At 37.8% G+C, this 22379-nt stretch overlaps 2 protein-coding genes across 4 annotated transcripts in view; one reads left to right on the plus strand and one right to left on the minus strand.

Moving 5' to 3' along the window:
- Positions 1-604: 604 nt before the first annotated feature.
- On the plus strand, positions 605-14161 carry LOC134530177 (gustatory receptor for sugar taste 64f-like). Its single transcript, XM_063364815.1, has 8 exons — positions 605-688; positions 2745-2927; positions 5347-5453; positions 5676-5846; positions 8277-8431; positions 9607-9769; positions 10045-10134; positions 13625-14161. The coding sequence occupies exons 1-8, from the start codon at positions 631-633 to the stop codon at positions 13754-13756; spliced, it is 1059 nt and encodes a 352-aa protein (XP_063220885.1). The 5' UTR covers positions 605-630; the 3' UTR covers positions 13757-14161.
- Positions 14162-18874: 4713 nt separating this feature from the next.
- LOC134530178 (glutathione S-transferase omega-2-like) overlaps positions 18875-22379 on the minus strand; it is an 11308-nt gene continuing 7803 nt past the window's right edge. For all 3 annotated transcript variants that reach the window (XM_063364816.1, XM_063364817.1, XM_063364818.1), the window contains 2 exons: positions 21711-21832; positions 18875-20550 (listed from right to left, as the gene is read on the minus strand). In XM_063364816.1, the coding sequence (XP_063220886.1) occupies positions 20449-20550; positions 21711-21832 (224 nt within the window). In that variant the 3' untranslated portion in view covers positions 18875-20448. The remainder of the gene's footprint in view (positions 20551-21710; positions 21833-22379) is intronic.

Consider the following 22379-nt stretch of genomic DNA (forward strand, 5'->3'; position numbering starts at 1 on the left):
AATGTTATTAATCTTTTAGGGTGCGAATTACATATTAAAAGACTTAATATCACAGAAACAACGTGTATTTCTACTTCCTTTTATACATCTTATTATCGTCCCTCTTCTCACATAAACAAAACAAAAAAAAAACTAGTGCTACCAACTCACAAACGTTTGATTGTTTCTTTAACAGATTACCATATATCCAGACTAGCCGAATAACTGCCGTAATACAAGTGTGTGTAGTAAAATAAATCCCTATAAGTATTAAGTTGTCACGGAACATGGCCTGTAACACTTTTAAAGGCACAAATCACTAAACATGATGATAATTAGGTCAAGATATAAAAAACAATTTAAAAAAATAAGATTTTTCTTGTTATTTTCACCCCTCATTTGGATTGACGGGGTTCCAATTGGCAGGACTCTACTGTGCATGATAATTAGCAGATTCCTGTTGCAATCCAAAGCGAAATAAGTATAACACTTCGACGTGACTCATCTTCAAAAGCCAAGGTTGTTCACCAAACAAACCCCCTGAAAACTGGCAATCTACTCTAAGTAAGAATGTAATTCTGAATGTGCAGGTTCCGATGGTGCAGCATAGCTATGGTTTACACATTAACCATTCTGTCAGGCTGTTTATTCATGCTGTGGACATCGGCCAAGAAAATTTTTGTGCAGAGCTGGAACTTCGAGGATACGGGTGAGTTAAAATTTTGTTTCACAATCCTGATAATGTAAAATTACTTAAGTAAGGAAGTATAAATATATTTTCCTGTATCTTGACTCAACTGAAACGATTTTTTTTTTCATTTAAGTCGTAAATTTGTTTCTGCTGGTTCTGCAGTCCTGATGCGAGTAACCTCTTAGGGGGTGCTTCTTTCTCTCGTTAAATGTTGTAGGAAATAATGTTGTTTGTTTCGTGCAGGAAAATTCTTTGGATTTAAAATTATTTATCCGTGCGTCTGTCACGTCTGATATTCATAAAAGGTAAAATCACTGAGTTTTCGATGTGATAACGTCTTATAAATCGATGAACGCCGGATGCACGCACGAAAAAGCATGACTCATTGTCCCGTTCCGCCTGAGCCGAGCGTGCAAGAACCGGCAAACCACCGTGCGAGAAAATCTTTTAAAATATCAAACAGATTAAGGCGGGCTTTTTAACTAATTGTTCGTGATTATATTTAAACAAATTATTTAAATTAAATTTGCAAAAACTGTAAATAATATTTGAATATTAAAAAGTATGCAATTTTTCATCAATGTTTTCTTATGACGTCATCACGTAAAATTATCGTCCGTAAACCAACTTTACAGACAAACCCCCCCCCCCCTTTTTTACTTTAACAATTTGTTGGGCACAGCTTCGGATGAAACCAAAAATGGTGAAAATTCTAACGTGGTTTATCAAGTTTGCAGCAGAGTCCCAACTCCCACTGCAAGTATCAAACTCCCACTGCAAGTATCAACTCTTGTTACCTTCCACAAGGTAAACACTTGCCCATATGGGGCCTAACCTGCATATTAAATTCAAACAAAGGGATAAAACCTATGCTGAAAGTGTAAGGTGGCATAACATTGACCAAACACATAAAATTAGTTCCAACGTTTATTGTTAATCTTTAACATATCTCATAAATAACTTCCAGTACAAAAATAGTTATACCTGTGATGACTAGTTAGTCCAAACAAATATTATATGTACACACAATAAATACTATATCTAACATTATAGTTTTCTTTGGTATAAGCTCTAGGCTAGAAATGCCAACATTTATAAGCTAGATTTGAATGCTTAATATGTTTACCCATATTCAAAAAATTATTAACCAACTCATAAGGCAAGGTCTTTGGAGCGCTAAATCAAGTTATTGAAAACAATATGGCCGCCAAACAAGAAAATGCACAGGAGGTGCAGGAAATGGAACAAGTGCAAATCCACATTATGAGCACCTAAACAAAAAAAAACTGCTAACAGTTTAAGTTTAAACAGGTGCATCATATTCACAAAAACACAAGTTCAACAGATCCTACTACACACACTATCAAAGTTATTATCATCATCAAAAATTCAAACTCTACTGGCCATTTCATAACAGATAATTACAACCCTACCAATACTTAGCTCTCCAAAACACATTTCCTGCTGTCGATCTCTCTCTCTATCTCTCATGCCTCATGATGTTGGTGGTGATGGTCCTGCTGCTCCATGCCTAACTGGTCAAAACCCCGAGCTTATATACCTATTTTCTCCCCCCCCCCCTTCCCTCCTACTGCCCCTACAATTCTCTGGATTGCTCGCCGAAGCTTTGAATATATATACTGTATAGAAGTCGCGAGTGGATAGGATTTACTCTACGTTTTTCAGAAGCGTATGATGAGCACCTTGGGAACTTCACCGCTGCAGTGCGCTGCCGTAACGCCCTGTATCGTCTTAGTTGTTATTTACACGTTAGAGCGCAGCTCTGTCGCCCGCTGTCATTCCCCACACCCCTCATCCATCATTCACTGCAGCTCAAGGTCGTTCAGCGGGAGGGGGAAGGGGTGTTTGAAGAGTTCGACACTTGTCCGCTAGGGAGCACCACAAGTCAATGCCCTAGAGATGGTGGCGATTGCGGCGGTGAATTAACCAACTACCTCAAAACCGTATTAGAAATTTTAACCTGGGCTGGCGACTTCTGTACAGTATATATATTCAAAGGCCGAAGGAAAGCACCCTCGGGGTATCGACGACGCATATTGCCCGTGCGTTGCAGCGGTGGTGTTCTTCTCGCTGTCCCTGGCGCTGGCGGTGCTGTTCGTGGACCTGGCCAGGCGGTGGCCTGCGCTGGCGCTGGAGTGGCAGGGCGTGGAGCGGGCCGCCGCCCGCTACGGGTCGCCCTCGGGCCTCGCCGCCAGGGCCAAGGCCTTCACCGTGTTCATCATGGCGGCCGGCGGCGGTGAGTGTGCTTGCCCGCGCGCTGTCCGCTTCGTCCTCAGTGGTCACAAACCCTGGACCATTAAAAATACAACTGAATAAAGACATGTTTATTTGTTACCAGCGACCCGCCCCGGCTTTCGCACGGGTGCAATGCTGATTCTAAACATACTAATTATCAGGGCCGGATTTAGAGTTCTGGAGGTCTCGGGGCAACAGAGGAGCGGAGGCCCCCTGGCCCCAGGGGCGCAACAACTAAATTTCCAAAAGGGGGGGGGGGGGCAATATTCCTTTTTATAAAGAATCATCGATCCCCCCTATTGAAGCGGGGGGTCCAGGGTCCTCCCCCGGGAAAATTTGTATTTCAAGGTGGGAAATGGTGCTATTTAAGCAGTTTTATTATCTAAAAATTGATTACACAGCACATTATTTGCCCCCGTTTGCCCCCACTTCAAGGTTTCGGAAGGGGAGGGGGGGGGGCAAAATACTCTTGCCGCCCCCTCCCCCATGTTGTTGCGCCCTTGGTCAGAAACCCTGGTTCGTTATCAATGTGTCCAACGTCACTCCAAGGTATTATTCATACACAGAGTTGATGCAATATGGATGTTTTGTGTCTCAATGCAATAGTTTAAATTTAAAAATACATATATTTGAGTGATAGATTAAAGTTCTTTATTTATTTGTTTATTTAAAACTGTAACATGCAACATTAAAACATAAAAAATTAAAAATACAACTGAATAAAGATATCTTTATTTGTTGCCAGCGACCCGCCCCGGCTTCGCACGGGTGCAATGCTCATACTAAATATACTAATTATAAATATAAATATAGACTTAAAAACAAAAGATTATCAACAAATATCAACAACAAAACATACATATTCTATTCAGTTATTTTTTTGACGTGACGTCTAATAAATCGATGAACGCCGGCTGCACGCATGAAAAAGTGTCCCGTAACACACATTGTACCGTTAAACTGTGTCCCGTTACGCTCATTTAACGCTTGCGCCGCATCTATTTCTCTTCCACTCGATTGTAACAACCATCGATTTGACTTTTTCGAGGTACATTAAACTTGAAACACTCCCATTCGTTTCTTACTTTTCCTAGCATCGTTCTATCCTTAACAGAATAACACAGATTGGTAGAAGTTAAATAGCAAACATGTATAAGAGTTATAGTTAAAATAATATGTTCGTTAAAGTAATAAACATATTTGAATTAATGAGTGCAAATAAAAGTAAATTAATCAATTAAATTGTATCCATACAAAATAGTGATGATTCAATAAAAATGATTCAATTTTATTCATAAAAGTATGCAATCATTTCATTAATATTTTGTTATGACGTTTTCACGTTAAACTATCGTCCGTAAACCGACTTTACAGACGACCAATTTTTTTTTTAATCATTACCAAAATTCGTGCATTTGTTGTGTTTCAATCTTCTCAGTACACGAACCTCTGAAATCGCTGCCCATTTAATAAATTGTAACAGATATTCCTATTTATTCAATAGTGGGCCCACGTAAGTTGGGATGTTCGTTCTTACCAGGGCCGGATTTAGGGGAGGGCAACCGGGGCGAAAGCCCCGGGGCCTCCACAAACGAAGGGCCCCCACAAATTGGATTTCAGCGAAATCAACGATTTTTCGGCAAAAAAAGCTCGGAAGGTTCCGTTCATTAACACTAAAATTTTAATTTCATTTAATTCTTATCTCCGATTATATTTATGTAGGTTTTTTTTAATACTAAGAGAATCTGCTTGATTTCACAATAAATTATTTATTGGAAAACTCGACTGAAAAGATTGTTCATTTTATTTGGAAAATAATTTGGGGCCTCCGCTCCTCTGTTGCCCCGAGGCCTCCAGACCTCTAAATCCGGCCCTGACTATCTATTAAAAATAACCGCATCAAAATCCGTTGCGTAGTTTTAAAGATCCAAGCATACATAGGGACAGACAGAGAGTGAGAAGCGACTTTGTTTTATACTATGTAGTGAAGATACAATAATATTTTTAATATTTTTACTATCAATTAATTGTGAGAATAATTAACTCGAGATTTTTATTATTAATCATTACGAAAATTCGTGCTTTTTTTGTGTTTCAATTCTCTCAGTACACGAACCTCTGAAATCGCTGCCCATTTAAGGGGACAGGGAATTATGAAATTGTTTAGAAAAAATTCATTTTTTATGTTTTTGCAGATCATTTTTCTTCAGAATGTTAGCTTTAAAATGATATATTAAACTAAGGGTAAATACTAAAATAATTTAGTTAAAAATAATAGTTTAAAAGTTGTGATTTTCAGGGGGGAAAAAACATCAAAGAAGGTACCAAAAAAAATTGTAACAGATATTCCTATTTCTTCAATAGTGGGCCCACGGTAAGTTGGGAAGTTCGTTCTTACGCCTGGTTAACGGCTGTTGCAGTCGAGCACGCGCTGTCGCACGCGAAGACGGCCACCGTCGCCTTGCACTGCGCGGGCGGGCGAGCCTCAGAGTGGGCGGCCCACTACTTCAAGGCGGAGTACTCGCAGGTATGGGTACACGTCGTTTGTCCTAAAAGCGTTTGTCCTAAAGCGTTTTTGTCCTTAAAGTCGTTTGTCCTAAAGTCGTTTGTCCTAACGTCGTTTGTCCTAAAGTCGTTTGTCCTAACGTCGTTTGTCCTAAAGTCGTTTGTCCTAATTTTTTAGGACAAACGAAATTAGAATAAACGTTTTAGGACAAACGATTTTAGGACAAACGCCGCACCCCCGCAGATATTCGCGGACGCGCGGTTCTCGGCGTGGGCCGGAGTCCTGGCGACCGTCGTCGGCTTCTTCGCCACGCACGTGCGGAGCTACGTGGACGCGTTCATCGTCGTCGTCAGCATGTCCTTGGCGGCCAGGTTCAGGCTGCTGACCAGGAGGCTGCGCTGCGGGCTGGACGAGGTGGACTCTCTCGTCATCGCTGGGGACCGGGAAAAAAAATTCGCGGGTTCAAATGACCTCTGGGTAGAGACCTGTAAAAATTCGCGGATTCATTTCGCGATAGGATAGAGTCCAAATACTTTTGACATTATTTTGCTTCAGTGATTGGGCCACAGTTTATCTGAAGGACTCTGGGCCAATGAAAAATTTTTAACAGAAGAATTAGCGAATCACGATCATTCCATTTAACAGGTGTTACGAGTCGGTAACCAATCAGCAGATGTAATTTGCACGAGTGCATGGAGGATCATGGAGTCTATCCTTAAGGGATTTGAAATCGCGAGTTTTTCCGGTCTCTACCTCTAGAACGAACTTTATAGTTCCACGTACATTCGGTCGAATGTCACCCTCTCATTGGCTGTTTGTCTTGCAAAGGCGTCCCAATGTAGCAGCCTGTGATTCGACACACAGCTTCGGTTGAGTGTTTCTCACTGGCCCGGAGTAGAGACCGGAAAAATTCGCGGATTCCTTTCGAGACAGGCTGGAATCCAAACTCGTTTAGCTTAATGCTGCGTAAGTGATTGGACCGCAATTTACCTGAAGGACTCTTGAGCCAATGGCAAACACTCAACAAAAGAAGTATCGAATCATAAGAATCGCAGTAAACAGGTGTCCCGAGTCGGTAGCCAATGACCAGGTGATAGTTGCCCGAGTACATAGAGAATCGTGGAGTCCATCCTAGTTGTCATTGAAACCGCGAATTTTTCCAGTCCCTAGCCCGGTGTCATCCAGGTGTGTTGCGAGCCAATAGCAGAGGCAGCACTGATGTATAACTGTATGAATTTTAGGCTGTCGTGAAATGAATCCACGAATTTTTCCGGTCTCTAGTCATTGCTTTCCGCTCTCCGTGCTTTTTGCATCTGTTGTCAGTTTGAAACTCGCATTTGTTTGCCTTAATTGTGCCATCCGCTATACGTTGCGTTCAAAGGGCCTGCTGCATTCGCTTCTGTCTGACGGTGCAGATGTGCATGTGGTGGCATTTGACGTCAGGTATTGATGGTGCAGTCTTTTTCGTGGCTCGGATCTGTCTGACCGGAGCTGGCGAACTTAAACTTCGGTACCATTTGCCTCTGAAGTCGTGGACAATAGCATGCATGATGAGTATAAGCAAACTATAAAATTGCACGAAAAAAATATATTTCCAAACAAACGTTTTGGTTGTCCGTATTTATCGTTTTGTCTCAGGCACCATTTTGTTGTGTCTGTTTTTCTTTGTTGCTTTAAAACTGAAAACAAAGTACCGCAAAAAGTAAATGGAATGATAAACGTGTGTAGACATTAAAATAAGAGGTTTGGCCTAAATATATATTAAACTCTTAATTAAATAAAAAAAAATAAGTAGGTATTGAAATTCCATAGATACACACTTCCCTTTATCTACTTTCTGAAGAAAGTTCTAGAGTAAAGTCACGATAGATATATATAGCAATCTACCGTGCTGTTCTCTATGTATGATCACGTGAACCAAATGCATCAGACGTGAAAATGGCACACTGCTACAGAAAACGCCGTCAGACAGATCAGATAAGTCGCGACTGCGCGAATGTAGCAGGGCCTAGACTGTGTTATATCTCGAGGAAGCCTGTCAGATCACTTGCCTTCCACCATGGCGATTCAGGTTTGGTTGCCGGAGGCATCAAACCTGGTTTTCCAGCAAGTGGGGAAAGTTACAGACGTTGCCGTAAGCTGGCTGGTTTTCTCTGCACACTCCCATTTCTCGCACATGCAAAAAAAAAAAAACCTGTTAAGAAGTTTCTCGAGGTATTTAGATTTAGACTCGTCGACAATAAAAATATATTAAAATGGTAAAATTGTCTGTATTAATAGGTCAGCTGTTAAATTTTTTAATCTTTGATGCAGGAAATTTTTTTAAGTGGCATCTTCTTAAGAGGGTTTTATTGTATTCATTACGTCAAGTCTACGTTTCCATATAATTTCCCTTCTTAGTCTCTTACGGCCCCGATGTTGAAGAGATGGTACACCCCAGTTAATTCACTCATTTTGACTTAATAGTTTCATCTGAACAGTGTCACCTAACAAAGTATTATCACGCCAATGTTACAAATATAAGTACTAGCCATGGGTAGAGACACCTGTATTTGGCGATTTCATTTCATGTCAACGTATTTCACAAAACACTGCAGCTTTTTCTAAGAGTCATGGCAAATTGTGAGGGTGCAGCAGTACGGTGACCACATTCTCATTGGCCCCGTCAAGAGCGGGACGACACCTCTCCCCGACCTCGGCCAATAACCACAGGAGAAAAGCTACAATATTTTGTGAAATACCTTGACACGAAAAATGTATTCGCGAAATACAGGTGTCCCTAGCCATGGGTTAGGAATGAGTGAAAACGGACTCAAACACTGACTAGAACTTTTGCCAGACCAGATGAGGTCCGAAGACGACTGGCGGCAGATGCGCGAGGACTACAACAGCTTGTCTTGGCTGTGCCTGAGCGTCGACGAGGCTCTCTCGAAGTTGGTCCTGCTGTCCTTCACCAGCAACGTCTACTTCGTCTGCCTGCAGCTGTACCACAGCATCCGGTGAGCTCCGCGCCACGAGCTTCTCGCACGCGGGCGATCCGAGAGTTCAACCAGGGCCGGCGCGTCCGTACAGGCGAACCAGGCAACCGCCCAGGGCGCCAAGTAGCTGGGGGCGGCGCAGCACGACACATAACAGCTGATACAATATGTTTAACGATTATTGGAACTAGATGAAAATGGATTTTTGTAACAGTTTGGAATGTTTATATTGATATAAGTAATTATTTAAAGTCCACGGTGACCTGTTTATGATTTGTAATAAGTGAAACAGTAAAAAAAACACAAGCCTGCTTACATTTTATTGTTGACAAAATCTTAGGCTTACGTGATGTAGGCAAGGAAAAAAAGTTTTTTTTGGGTGTCCGGATGGGGGGGGGGGGGGGGGGGGGGGGGCATTAAGGTTCTTCGCCTAGGGCGCCAATTTACCTTGCACCGGCCCTGAGTTCAACCTGCACACACGTCCATAAATACTCTTTGAGAGGTGTTCCTTGCTGGTTGTGCACATACAGCTATCACGCTGGTGTGATGGAGCTAAGGTATACGGTTTAATTTCCATCTTTATCATCACAATTTAATTTAAGAGTAGTTCGTTGTTTTCGTGTGATTCAAACAGTCCACAATTGTCTCGGAGATACCAACTTTCATTCAAAACCAAGCGATATTGTATTTTGCTGTTACAAATTTTTGCTTTTTATTTTAACAGGAAAAATATTTGTTGAGTACAGATAAACTAACAAAATATTTGTTGAGTACAGATAAACTAACATCTTCTGCAGTTTAATATTTAGGTACATTCTCGCAGCAAAGCAGTCTAAGAAGTTTGTGTAACATGGCATTGAAGTTCCATAACAGATAACAATATCTCTAGATTTTTAGTAGTTTCTAGAGGTTCAACAATCTCGTTGAACTTGTTTGTTAAGCCTGGTTAAGTCTAGTATATTTTACACTTATCTGAACATTGATTAATAATTGACATGCTGGTTTATTGGATTTTTTTGTAAGAGATTTTTTATGAAAGTTTGTTTGATTTCAATACTCTGGGTGTTACTTTGTAAGTAGCTGTTTAAATGTTCTAAATATTATATTGTCATCTTCATACTACGCACTTGTTTGCAGTTATCCAGTAAGACAAATGGTTTGAAGATAAGGTCACAAAGTAATTTTTTTGTTGGCAGGCCTGTTAAAAATGCAGCAGAAATAGTATACTTCTACTACTCGGTTGGTTTCCTTTTACTACGGATTGTATTGGTGGCTATTAATGCTGCTGCTATAAATGACGAGAGCAAGGAGCCAAAGACAATTATCTTCTCAGTTCCGTCCAGATCATTTTCTTCGGAGGTAGGTGTGAAACAAGCAACCCACATAACTTCAATAAAATGTTTGTTTGTTTTTTTCACTTATTGACGTGACGTCTAATAAATCGATGAACGCCGGCTGCACGCACGAAAAAGTGTCCCGTTATGCACATTGTCCCGTTACGCTGTGTCCCGTTACGCTCATGCAATGCTAATTAACTGTTATGTATGTATCACTGAATATTTTTAATATAGCCTAAACACAGGTTTAACTATGGAACCTAAAGGTATCTTGAGTCTTCTGTGGTGTTTTTTTAGGTGCAACGATTCTTGCTTCAAGTGACCTTCGACGAAGTAGTACTGACTGGCATGAAATTCTTCTCTGTAACAAGAAGCCTCATACTAACTGTACGTCTATCCACTACAAACCTAAAACTAAGTCAAAATTATTTTCAACCTCAGGGGGGCGGCACAATTCAATTCAAACGCAAACACATTTTTTTTCCCCAGATTGAAAAACTATTGTATGTAAAAGTGGCTTAAATTTTTGTTGTGAGAATATTGGAGAAATGCAAGAACATTCTCTCGCCAATTTAGGACCTCAACAGCATTCGATAAGGTGTATATGGCAGCTTTATTAGGTAGTGATTTAGCAACATACCCAAAGTATTAACAGTAAAAAATGATTTCATTTTTTCTCAGTTCTAAAAATGCAACTTGTCAAGACACACATGGATACATATAATTTTTATGGAATTAGATAACCGAGGAATGTAATTATTTTGGTATGATTTCAGAAAAAATTATTAAATAAATTTTGATTTTAATGTATTTATACACATGCCCCTTAAAGTAACACCCTAATGCCCGCAAATATTTATTCAAGTGCGCCCAGTTGAGTGGGCATAACATTGGTGGAATAAGAAACTCTTAGTGCTGTTCTGACGATGATAAAAATCAGTCAACACAGTGACAAAATTACTGCTGTAGACCAGTAAAAGTGGAACCTTGTAGTCTTAAGAAGTATTGCCCTTGGAAAGGAGATTCCGGCACAAGCCAAGAGTGTAGAAGTCATTGGTAGACACACATCTTAGTAGCAGGATGTTGGATACAAAGTAATTTGTTGTTAGCCAGTAATTTTGAGTTAATCAACTGTACAGAAGTTTTAGACTGTAATTTTAATGACTACACAGAACATTGCCTTCAAATGCATGTAGCAAAATAGAAAGCCCAGGTAATAGTCTGTTTCATTAGAAGTGTATATTTTCAATACTGTGATACCCAAGATAACAGTGCCATTAAAATGAATGTATTCACATTGATAATTTATGGTGTAGTAAATAGTACGATACGTGCTCTTAGCCAATAACCTAAACCATATTACAAGTTTTTGAAGTTATATTTCTTTAGACGCGTTTTGAAAAAATGATGAGTGAAATTTTAAGATGTGCGCACATCACTGTAACACAAAATTAACAGGTTGAAGCTGCTCGCTAAAGCGCTCATTAAGTCTCGAAAAAAAGCTACCAACAAAATAGAAATAGAACCTCTATTAGTCGCGCATGTTGGCACGCTCGTCGCCTCTGATCACTGTTTTCATATTTATAATATTTATCCACATGTTTCTAGTTTCTACATTCACAACGTGTTTTAGTTTCATACAAGTGTGAACCATATATGTGCTAATAAATTATATTCAGTAGTGATTTAAATTAAATGTTTTGATTAATATTTACTATTCGTAAATATTAGTAAAAAAAATTGTGCTTATATAATTTCTCAAGTGCTCCAATATAGGCCCTAATTGAGGTTAAGCATCCATATGTATTATTTATTGATATAAATTTAAAAATTTTTATTTAATATAATTAATACAAAATATTATTAAATTATTAATGTTAAATATTTATTATTGGTTATTTAAAATTTACAAAATAGAGAAATAAATTTTAAAAAAAATTAATACAAAATTTGTGATAAAAATTAAAATCGAACATCAAATTAAAATATTAATTTTTAATATTTATTATTAAACTGAATATATAATAAATATTTATAAATATTTAATGAAAACTTTTTGATAAAAATGAAAAGTGAATATTAAATTAAGAAAATAATAAATATTAAAAAATGAATTAAATTAAATTAAATTTTTGAATTTATTATTAAATTTATTAATTTTCTTTTAAAATATCAAATAATCAATAATAAATATTTAAAATTAAGAATCATATAATATTTAGTACAAATTATGTCATATATTTATTACTCTCTAAATTTTATTTATTTAATTTTCAAATTTAAACTGAACTTTATTGACTGTGTTGACTATCTTTTTCCAGCCCTTTTATTATTTCATTGTAATTAATTATTTGCATGCAATTAAATACTATTTTTAATGACGCCAAAGAAGTATAACTTCTCACACGCATACATAAGTACACGCACCCATTTTTTATTATAATAACAATAGTTGTGTAAACAATTTATCTCTCTGTATACAGCATTTGGTAGGAGTAATTTTGTGAAAATGGAACAGAAGTAAATGAATGGAAATGAGTCACAAAGATGGCGGACCCACATGAAGCCACATAAACTTGTATAGTCACTTTCGTAAACATAAGGGTACATACCCAACGTATTGGGTGTACCAAATAAAACTTTTTGATAATGAAACTACCCTGGAATATATTTGGTAAACTAAAAGTCATAGTAAACAGTAATATGTATTAAAAAAACGTAAGAAATCTGGCATTACAATGATAATATATTATCTTCTAAATTACCAATAGGCCTAGCAGCACAGACACATGGTTCAAATCTCATTGTGGAAAAACTTTTTTTTTTAATATTATATAATAATTATGTTTAATTAACTCAATAATTTAAAGGTTTTTTTTTGTATGAAGAATTTACTGATTTCAGTTATTTAAGCAAAACCAAATACACATACTTAGTGTTATGATAATTAAAATGTTTCAGGTTAATATTTTAGTAATGCCATAGTAGTATAACTTATAAAGTGTGCAGAAACTATGTACTATTAACTGTTTGGTGAATTTTAACAAGATGGGGAGTATTTTAATAAAATTCCTTGTCGAAAATCAGGTCCAAAGCCAAGGTAAAGCATTTTTCAAATCTTTTATTGGACCCTTGATTCTATGCATGATGGAGGCAAGCACCATTTATAATTCAGGCAGCAAATTATAGCAGCGGGCACAGAAAAGTGTGCGATTTGCATCTAGAAATTTTGGTATGTAGGGTAGGTACTGGAAAAGTGAATATTTTATTGTTCAGCTTAACATGCTTGGCATTATTTAAAAGAATTCTACTTTAAATTTGATGCCCGAGTTTTGTATTATAAATTTATTTGAAACATGGTCAATATGAAAACATTAATTTGTTTGTTACTGAGGTTAAATGTTTAAACTCACTTGTGAGTACTGAACGACTCACTAACATTGTATTATTTGTAATTGGTTGTTGCATAACCGCAGTGCCCATGCTCTTATCATGAAAAGCATGTGCAGTTTGAAATATCTGTCAAATCAGAACAAAAGCAATTCAAAATACAAAAAGCAGATCCCTAGGGATACATTCTTATCCCATTGGCCATTAGACAAGGACCATGGAACTTTTTTATCACTTGGACAGTGCAAGTCATTAGGGATTTTGAGCTCTATCTTTGAAAAGAAATGGGGATACAGTCCAATTGTGTCATAAAAAGTGGACAGCTGCCGAGACGACAGACTACACAAGTTTTTACATTGTTCATGTGTATATATTGTTGCTGTGGGAGACCAGAAATTGGGAAGTTGTGGGCTTAAGGTGAAGGACTGTAGAATTACACATTAATGACTGCACATAATATATGTATGTGTGTGGTTTGTTTTCTCAGATTGCCGGGACCATAGTAACCTACGAGATATTCCTGATCCAGTTCCACTACACCAGCACAGATGACTTACTACGAGTGAACAGCAGCAATGCCACAACATGCGGCTTGCAAACTTTCTCTCACTCTTATTAATCATACAATATTTTTTCCCCTGCAAGTTTGTATTTAGTAAGCGCATTGATGCGTGTATGCGTGACATGAACAAGTTTCTCTAGGACACTTAATGAAACGGTAATGTTCTCCATTAAATTATATCACAATGCATGCACTCAACATATGAAATACTGTACAATTTTTCATTACACCTTGACTATTTATAGTTAAATTAGCATCCTATAGATAGCCATAGATACAAGCCTATTCTATTATAATTTGTTTCGATGTATTTAAGCACAAAATGAATTAGCAATTTAAAAACCAAGTAGCTTGGCTGCCTCCACATAATGTGGGGTTAAGTTTAGGATAATAAGAGCAAAACAAATGTGTGTAGCTTATGTGAAAAATGATAAAGCATTAAAACCAACAAAAACTGAAAAACAGGTCAGTCTATATTATTTTGTGTTCTTGTTACAACCTGCTCATCGTCAGCCCACTGCGTTTGTCGGTGCCGTGAGAATTTTCGACAAATTCCTTCCACAGAATCCTCAGAGTTGTCTATTCATTCAACCTCATGCTGATTTTTTTGCTTATGATTCTGTGGGAGTTGTGTGTATATTCATCTTTCTTGTCCATCTTGTGGTTTCTCTACAACATAACATTTTGCTGGTTTTTCACTGTGTATGTCCATAAAAATATTCCCCATTCAAAGAGCTTCTGTTCACCAGATCCCAGATCTTCAAGTGGCCAGAGGGACCTGATGAGATGACAGTGGTTGCCAACAAGTAACACTCGCGTGGCAAGGTGCATGGGTTCGATCCCAACACCCCGGCATGAATATAGGTTACGAGCACCAAGTCACACCCAAGTGATCGATTACACTATAATCTTGGAGGTCCCGTCACTGTAAGCATCTTCTGTGCATAAACGTGCAGGGAAGAACCCCATCTAATCAAAATTTATTACTGAATTATCCTGAATATAAGTGGGCTCACATAAGTCAACCTACTGCATTTCAGTCTAAATATTGAGGGGAAAAATTCAGTATGTTTAAAAACTTTTGAAAAATATATTTACATGCTTACAAATAATCTATTGTATTTCTCTGAAACCTGCTGGTACACATTATTAGTTGATTACACATCTTCAAACATAGTTTATTCACAAATTGTTTTACAAGTTAGGGTTCCGCACCAAAATTACTTAAATGCCCGCATATAAGTTGGGATCTTTATAAATTTATGAGAAAATTTCCGGTATTCAGGACAATACGGTAAACACTAAATACTTCATTAATCGAGACAAAACTTTGACGACAACCGTCGGTGCTCATCCGGATCACATAGGCCGTTATGTCCCATTGCTACTCGTCCAGGGCTGTGTTCCCCCCACCCCCCTCGTGTACAGTGTAGCATGTGTGGGGCGACGAACCCACGCCAACGACATACTGATAGCCGCCCAAGCATTCAGTTATTAACCTAGGGCCATGAATTACTCCGCCAGATGTCTAATGTAAAACCCATTGTTAATCAATTTATAAAACCAATTTGAATTCACTTTTGTATGTTTTTTACATGATAACGTCTTAGAAAATCGATGAATGCCGGCTGCACGCACAAAAAAGCATGACTCATTGTCACGTTCTGCCTGAGCCGAGCGTGCAAGAACCGGACAACCACCGTGCGAGAAAATATTCTACAATATCGTGATTATATTTAAACAAATAAATTATTTAAATTAAATTTGCAAAAACTGTAAATAATATTTGAAAATTAAAAAGTATGCAATTTTTCATCAATGTTTTCTTATGATGTTATCACGTAAAATTATCGTACGTAAACCAACTTTACAGACACTCCCTTTTTACTAAGTAACTTTATTCCCACTGCCATTAAGTCATGGACCAACAGCCTTCTTGTCTCTGTCTCTCCGCACATAGTCTTGATGCAAGCCCTGCATGACTCATATCAAGTCACCAGCCACCACTGTGCACAAGATAGTGAAAGGTTTTTATTCCAGCATTCCATGGTACGGCACATTATGTAATCTGGCATTCCATGGTTCTGCACATTCTGTAATACAGCATTCCATAGTTTGGCACATTACGTAATCCGGCACCAGGCAATCCGCTCATGATCATATTTTTTCGGGTGGATTCTGGTTGTTGACCTTGGCCGCCAGCATTTTAGTTCATCCAGTTTTTTATCGTCACTGTCAGGTTTTCATTTCAGTAGTGTTTCCTGTTGGGTTACATTTGGTATCGTCAAAACTACCTATATTTACGTACAATAATCTGGCATGGCCGTGATTCTGAACATACCAGACCAAAACCCTTTCCCTGTATTGGGCTGCCAATATATAATTTTTAAGTAAAGTTTACTGAAAGATTAGGTAAAACTTTGGAAATAAAACATACAGAATGCATTGAAAATACTGGAATGGATTTATTACTGCCATACACCATAGCCATTTACTACTTTAACAGTGGATTATTCTGGTGTTTCAGCCTGCAAAATGTCAACATGTAATGAGCAAGTGTTGAAAACTTCCAACAAAATGAATATGTAATTTTATAATACTGTATAAATTAATGGTATACAAATGCAGTACTTATGTGAAGAGCCTGGCCTTCTGCCTAGCCCAGGTGAAACACCAAAATTAATTGATCATTATTTAAAATTTTAATTTGCTAAACTCATTTTGTATAAGTTGTAAGTAAGGACAAGGTTTACATGGTAAATTTTGATAAAACCTAAACGTGTGTCAACACTGAAAATAACACCGAAACGCTGTTATATTCGTGAGATAAAAAAAAACTTTATTCTTACTAGAGTTAATATTCTGCCTGTTGATTTATTCATGTATTTATGTAGTCAGGATGCATTCTATTCGGACGAGCTGGGTGAAGTTTGCTGGTCTCTGTCATAGGTGATTCAAGTGTCCACTCTCCCACATTTGTTTACAGGGAGACAGGTGTAGAGGAGGATCCCTACACTCTTATATTGTTTAAATTGTCAAAGAGAGTATTTTGGGTCATTATGCTTTCCCCTACAATACAGCAGGAAGGACAAATAATGAACTGATACCTTTTGTTTATGGGTTTTCTTCCACTGTTTGGAATATTAATAAAAAATTAATGATGTAATAAATTACTGTACAATATGAATTATCTCCTGCGTTACGACAAAGGCCAATTATATTGTAATTTACTAGTTAGGAGACTGCTCACAATAACCATAAGAGGGATATTAAATATTTTTTTAGTTTCTTGTGTTTGATATTGTATTCCTTTAATTTGTAAACAAGAAACATAATTATTTATGCTTGGATGTCTTTCACTTAACAGTTTGATAATTAGGGAATAGGACATTAACCTAGTATAACAGGTGTTTGGATCCTTGAGGTAAACGCCAGTAACATGGAGAACTGTGCTGGTACAGTAAAAATTCAATTTCCTATTTCCATTAAATTTAACGTAATTTAAAATATTAAATACCACGGACTATTTGGGTACCGTTGTGTTCGCTGATCTTTTATGTCCAGTGACCATTTTTGATTAAATTGATATTTTAAAAAGTTTGTCGTACGGGGGGGTTTTCGGATGGACAAAAGGGAATAATTTGGGCGCCACCACGTGGAAGGGCACGTGGACCCGGCTACGAACTCTCGGCTCAGGGTCGTGACGTGACCCATGTGGGGCTAGGCTAATCTCCCCCCTCGTGCGTCGTGTTCGTGGGCTCTTGAGGCTTCCCACACGCCTCGGAACTCAGGGAATTATACACGTGACCACTGAACCACACATTCTGAGCTAGTGATTTTATTACCAGCGAACTTGCACAGGCGAATTATTACATGGCACGTTACAAAAATGTTAAAAGAGTTTTACGTAAAGTACTAAAAAACACCGTTGCGGGTGATAACCAGTTTATAGGCTGACCAGGTCACCGTGTGGCCTGGCCTCAAGAGTCAATCACGTATTACTCGTACGAAATATCCGTAAACGGAAAACAAATAGGTATTTAGGCAAAAGAGTCTACCACCTGGAGCAGGCCTCGAAGAAGTTGGTTTTAGATTTATTTAAAGATGCGACGGAAACTAATGGATCAGTGAACAAAAGAGATGAAGTCGACGAGGTGCGCGGGCCGCTCCTTCTCCAGGCGGCGAACGGAAACAGACTGAGACCAGTGCATCATGGCCGCCGGGAAGGGTTAAGTTCCCGATTTGTTACCGGGCAGCCGTCCGGTAACATACTTAATCAAACAAATATTATTTAAAAAACAAACATAATTTAAGTACACTTATTTATAATTAACAACCTTTAGTTATGGTGTTATTTCTTATTAAAGTTTAAAAACTATTGGCGGGTAGTTCTGCAGATGCCCGCATGGGGCGCTGTGCCGTCCTTACTTACTAAAACTTGAGGCGTAACAATTAGAGATATTTTATTACATAAAAAGGTTTATACATTATGTTTATTTTAATAAAAGAAAGGGGTCGTCGCACCGACTCTAGCACCGCCTCTTGCCGGGCGCCCAACACACACACACACGCACGGGGCGGGAGGTTTGAATAGAGGGTGGTGGTGGGAGGAGAGGGGGGTCAGTTGCGGCGTGACGTGGCACATCGGGCTAAGGGAGGGCGTAGCCCTGGTTGACGTCAAGTTTATTTTGAATAATATATATACTACTATATATATGAGATAGTGCATTTTTGCCCTCAGGGAGACGTGTTGCCGGAAATTACGTGGCAGCCCACTCTCGTTCTAGAACATTATGGACGCAGAACACTGTTCCATGTTGCTGCCAGGTATATATCCTTCCGCGGGACTGTTTCTTCATCCACACGTAATTTTAGTCTTTTTGGCTTGACATAATGTTTAATCACCATGGGTGAGCAGTCCAATGTTGGTTAATGCAATGTCTATGTGTAATTTTCAATCGGTAGGTGACGGCCAATCTAGGTAATATTTGTTTGTGATTGTGGGCAGCGTCGAGATCCCCGCCATGTTGGATCGGAGAGCACTGCTCATGTGAGCGCAGGAAGGAAAGGGAGTTCAGAGAGGGACGCGAGCGCGAATGGCTGCGAGTGCCGCAGAGCTGGCCGGTAACCAGGGGTTGGTTATAATGATGAAAATATTGCAATAAATTGTGTCGATTCAACAAGTCTTTGTTTATTTTATTTCGTCCGTGGTTCATCAAAGAACCGAACCACTACACTTACAATCTTCAAGTGCAGAGGCAAATGCATGTTAATAGTATCACAGTGCACTTATTTTTCACTGAATTTTTCACAAAAATATTTATAAGTTACACTATAGTGAATAACATTTAATATTGCAATAACATATCTTTTTTTATTTAAAGTAGAATTCATTGTATTACTAAATGTGAAATTTGTATAATTTCATAAATAGTCTTAGGGTGAGTCAGAAAAATGTTAAATAAAAATATGTCTGTGTGTATCGTGTATATACATACATATATGTGTGTGTATATATGTATGTATATATGTATGTATATATGTATGTATATATGTAAAAATATATATCAAACTGTCTTGCAATTCCAGTATAAATATGTAGTACTATTGACTTTTCCAACTTGCACATATTCCTTGTCTACCATTGCAGTTTTTTTTTATTTTTTTATTTTTAGTTCAAAATCAGGATTGAATTGAACTAAGAATGACATACCAAAAAATAAGGTGAATAGAAACAATGTGCTCAAAAATAATCTTTAAATACAAAATTCTTCAATGAAAAACACTAATGATATTAGCAAATAAATGTGAAAATGTTAATGGAAAAAAATAAAAGATTATTTCTATTCAATCTGCTGTTTATATTCACCCCAGTTTACAGTACTATAAAAATCCACATATAAAACTGTATTGTAAGTTGGCCCATATCATTATGTCTCTATGCAAATACTGTATAATAGCTTTGAATATATATACTGTATAGAAGTCGCCAGCCCAGGTTAAAATTTCTAATACGGTTTTGAGGTAGTTGGTTAATTCACCGCCGCAATTGCCACCATCTCTAGGGCATCGACTTGTGGTGGTCCCTAGCGGACAAGTGTCAAACTCTTCAAACACCCCTTCCCCCTCCCGTTGAACAACCTTGAGCTGCAGTGAATGATGGGTGGGGGGTGCGGGGAATGACAGCGGGCGACAGTTCTGCGCTCTAACGTGTAAATAACAACTAAGACGATACAGGGCGTTACGGCAGCGCACTGCAGCGGTGAAGTTCCCAAGCTGCTCCTCATACGCTTCTGAAAAACGTAGAGTAAATCCTATCCACTCGCGACTTCTATACAGTATATATATTCAAAGATAATAGGGACAATATGGGAAACTGGTAAGAAATACACTAGACAAGTTATGTCAGCGAACCCAATGGTGCGGAGTGTACTTACATTTTTAAGTGCTTGAAACTAATTACAATAGTGGCATCTAGTGGCGTGGAGCGTAAAATAGCTTGAAAGCAATGCAATAGTGTGTATCGCGTTTCGCCAATGCTAATTAGCCATAGTTTCCCACATTAACCCATTACGATATTTGCCATAAATTTTTTGAATAGTTTTATCAGCTAAATTTTTCAAAATTAAGTTACACAGTTATATGGAAATACCAGCAAATAACCACATTTAGTGTTATAGCATAGGTCTAGTAGTGCTTTTATGACGTGTCAGTGCTTAGAGTTCTCTTCTTAGTTTATCCAACTGCCACTACTTGCTCAAAAGTTTCTTGTAGACTTCAGCAAGCTGTGCCACAGTGTGTGTTGTGTTGGCCACTGCCTTTACCGACTCCATGTTTTTCTTCCACTCAACCTAAAATAAATTCATGATACAAGTTTTTTTCTTCTACTACTCTATTATATTTGTTTGTTAAAAGAATAGTATCTAAAAAGATGCTACCCTAATGTGAAGTTACTTGCACGTTGGACTTTTTGAATTTTTATGCTCCAATACTATACGTCCACTTATACTCGCATATATTAACATATATTGTTTTTAATGACTACAGGAGTCTTGTGAGGACACTATGTGATTACTTGTAACATACCTATTTCACTAGAGCAGGGGTTAAACTGTGTATCTCTGTAAAACTAACTAGTTAGAATATAAATTCAAGAAAAGAAAGCCCGTAGCTTTAAAAGAATGCTCCTTAAAGAACAGGTATCTTTATACCATAAAAATTTTAATTTCACGTGAAACTGCACATCCTGCACTATTTTCAAAGAGGTTTTAGTTTTTAGAGTATAGGTATATGCCAGATCGTCCTTTTTTTTAATCTTTTTAGTAACTTAAATTACTTGTAGCTGGTTATCTTTGAGAAATAGCAGTGGCCTTTACCACCACAGCTGTGTTAGCAGCCACAAAGAATGTTATTTACACATTTTATTACCCAAATAGTCAGATGGGTACACACCGAACTCAAATGTTATCTTTACTTGGTAGCAAGAGACTTATCTAATCTTCGCCCTGATGATGCTGACGTGTGAAGTGTAGCGAAACATCTATGAATCACCACCCCATGACATGCCTTCAACCAAGACAAGTCATGCAACTGGATGCTAGCAACAGCAACAGTCTGAGCAAGATAGTCTATTTCGAACATTTTACTGAACTTTTCTGCTCTCAATCCTTATTTGATTGTAGGACATATAGGTCAAGTTGTCATGCAATCCAACAACCAGACCAAACACATACGGTATAACATACTCTGGGGCTATTACAGTTAAAAACAATGAGCGAAGAAACACTCATCCACCAGCTCAAGTTGCATGCCTAAGTGAATTTGATACATTACAAAGCTCTTCAGAAATTTAACTTTTTATAAATGAATAATTTGCAAGGGAACACAAGACATCCATGCAACTTATGATTCTATGCCACTGTTGAAAGTCAGAGCACTGGAAAAACTATCAAAATGTTACAAAATTAGCCAAGTGAAAAAAAATCAAACTTAAATTTTTATGAACTCTTACCACTTTAGGAAATTTTGTGCTTCCTTCCTCAAGGAATTTTTCTTTCCCATGTATCACTACAGGAACGTAAGCTCTCTCGATCCATGGCCAGATCATATAGTCTGTCATGCTGGGACTGCTTCCTGCACATATACGCAAGAAAAATGCATTACACACATCACACTACTATTCATATCGAGATTAAACTGCAAAAACCATCTACACTGTCACTTAGCACCAGACTACCGTAGCATTAAAAAATTTCCACAAAATGATGAAAGTAAAAATAAAAGGAAAAAATTCTTTAAATTAACTGTAACATTTTATTAAACACATGGTGGCTAAATAAGTTAACTTAAAATAAGGCAAGATACAGAGAATTGGCCTGTCTGATTCTGTGTGAAGAAAGCAAAACAGTTTTAATAAGGGGAGTCAATCACCTACAGAAGCATCATTGTTACTGTCTTTTTAGTATCTTGTTTTACTGTAATCAGAACATATACATACACTTACACTACACCATCGTAACTAGACACCTTGGAAGCTGCAATTTCTAGTACTGAATTTCACAACTGACTTCAATATGGAAAAAATAACCACTATCCCTCAGCAACCAACCACTTGTCTTGTTTTTCCCAAGCAGATAGTTTATACGAGAGCAGAGAGAGAGAGAGAGAAAGAGAAGAGAAA

Source organism: Bacillus rossius, chromosome 3 (assembly GCF_032445375.1).
Source record: "Bacillus rossius redtenbacheri isolate Brsri chromosome 3, Brsri_v3, whole genome shotgun sequence".
Taxonomy (NCBI): domain Eukaryota; kingdom Metazoa; phylum Arthropoda; class Insecta; order Phasmatodea; family Bacillidae; genus Bacillus; species Bacillus rossius.

What these genes read in the sequence shown, in the direction of transcription:
- LOC134530177 (XM_063364815.1), top strand. Translation starts at nt 631, where the DNA reads ATGCTGTGGACATCGGCCAAGAAAATTTTTGTGCAGAGCTGGAACTTC. An exon ending in TCAAGGCGGAGTACTCGCAG is followed by an intron (nt 5,454 to 5,675) that starts GTATGGGTACAC and finishes GCACCCCCGCAG; the next exon opens with ATATTCGCGGACGCGCGGTT. An exon ending in CAGCTGTACCACAGCATCCG is followed by an intron (nt 8,432 to 9,606) that starts GTGAGCTCCGCG and finishes TTTTGTTGGCAG; the next exon opens with GCCTGTTAAAAATGCAGCAG.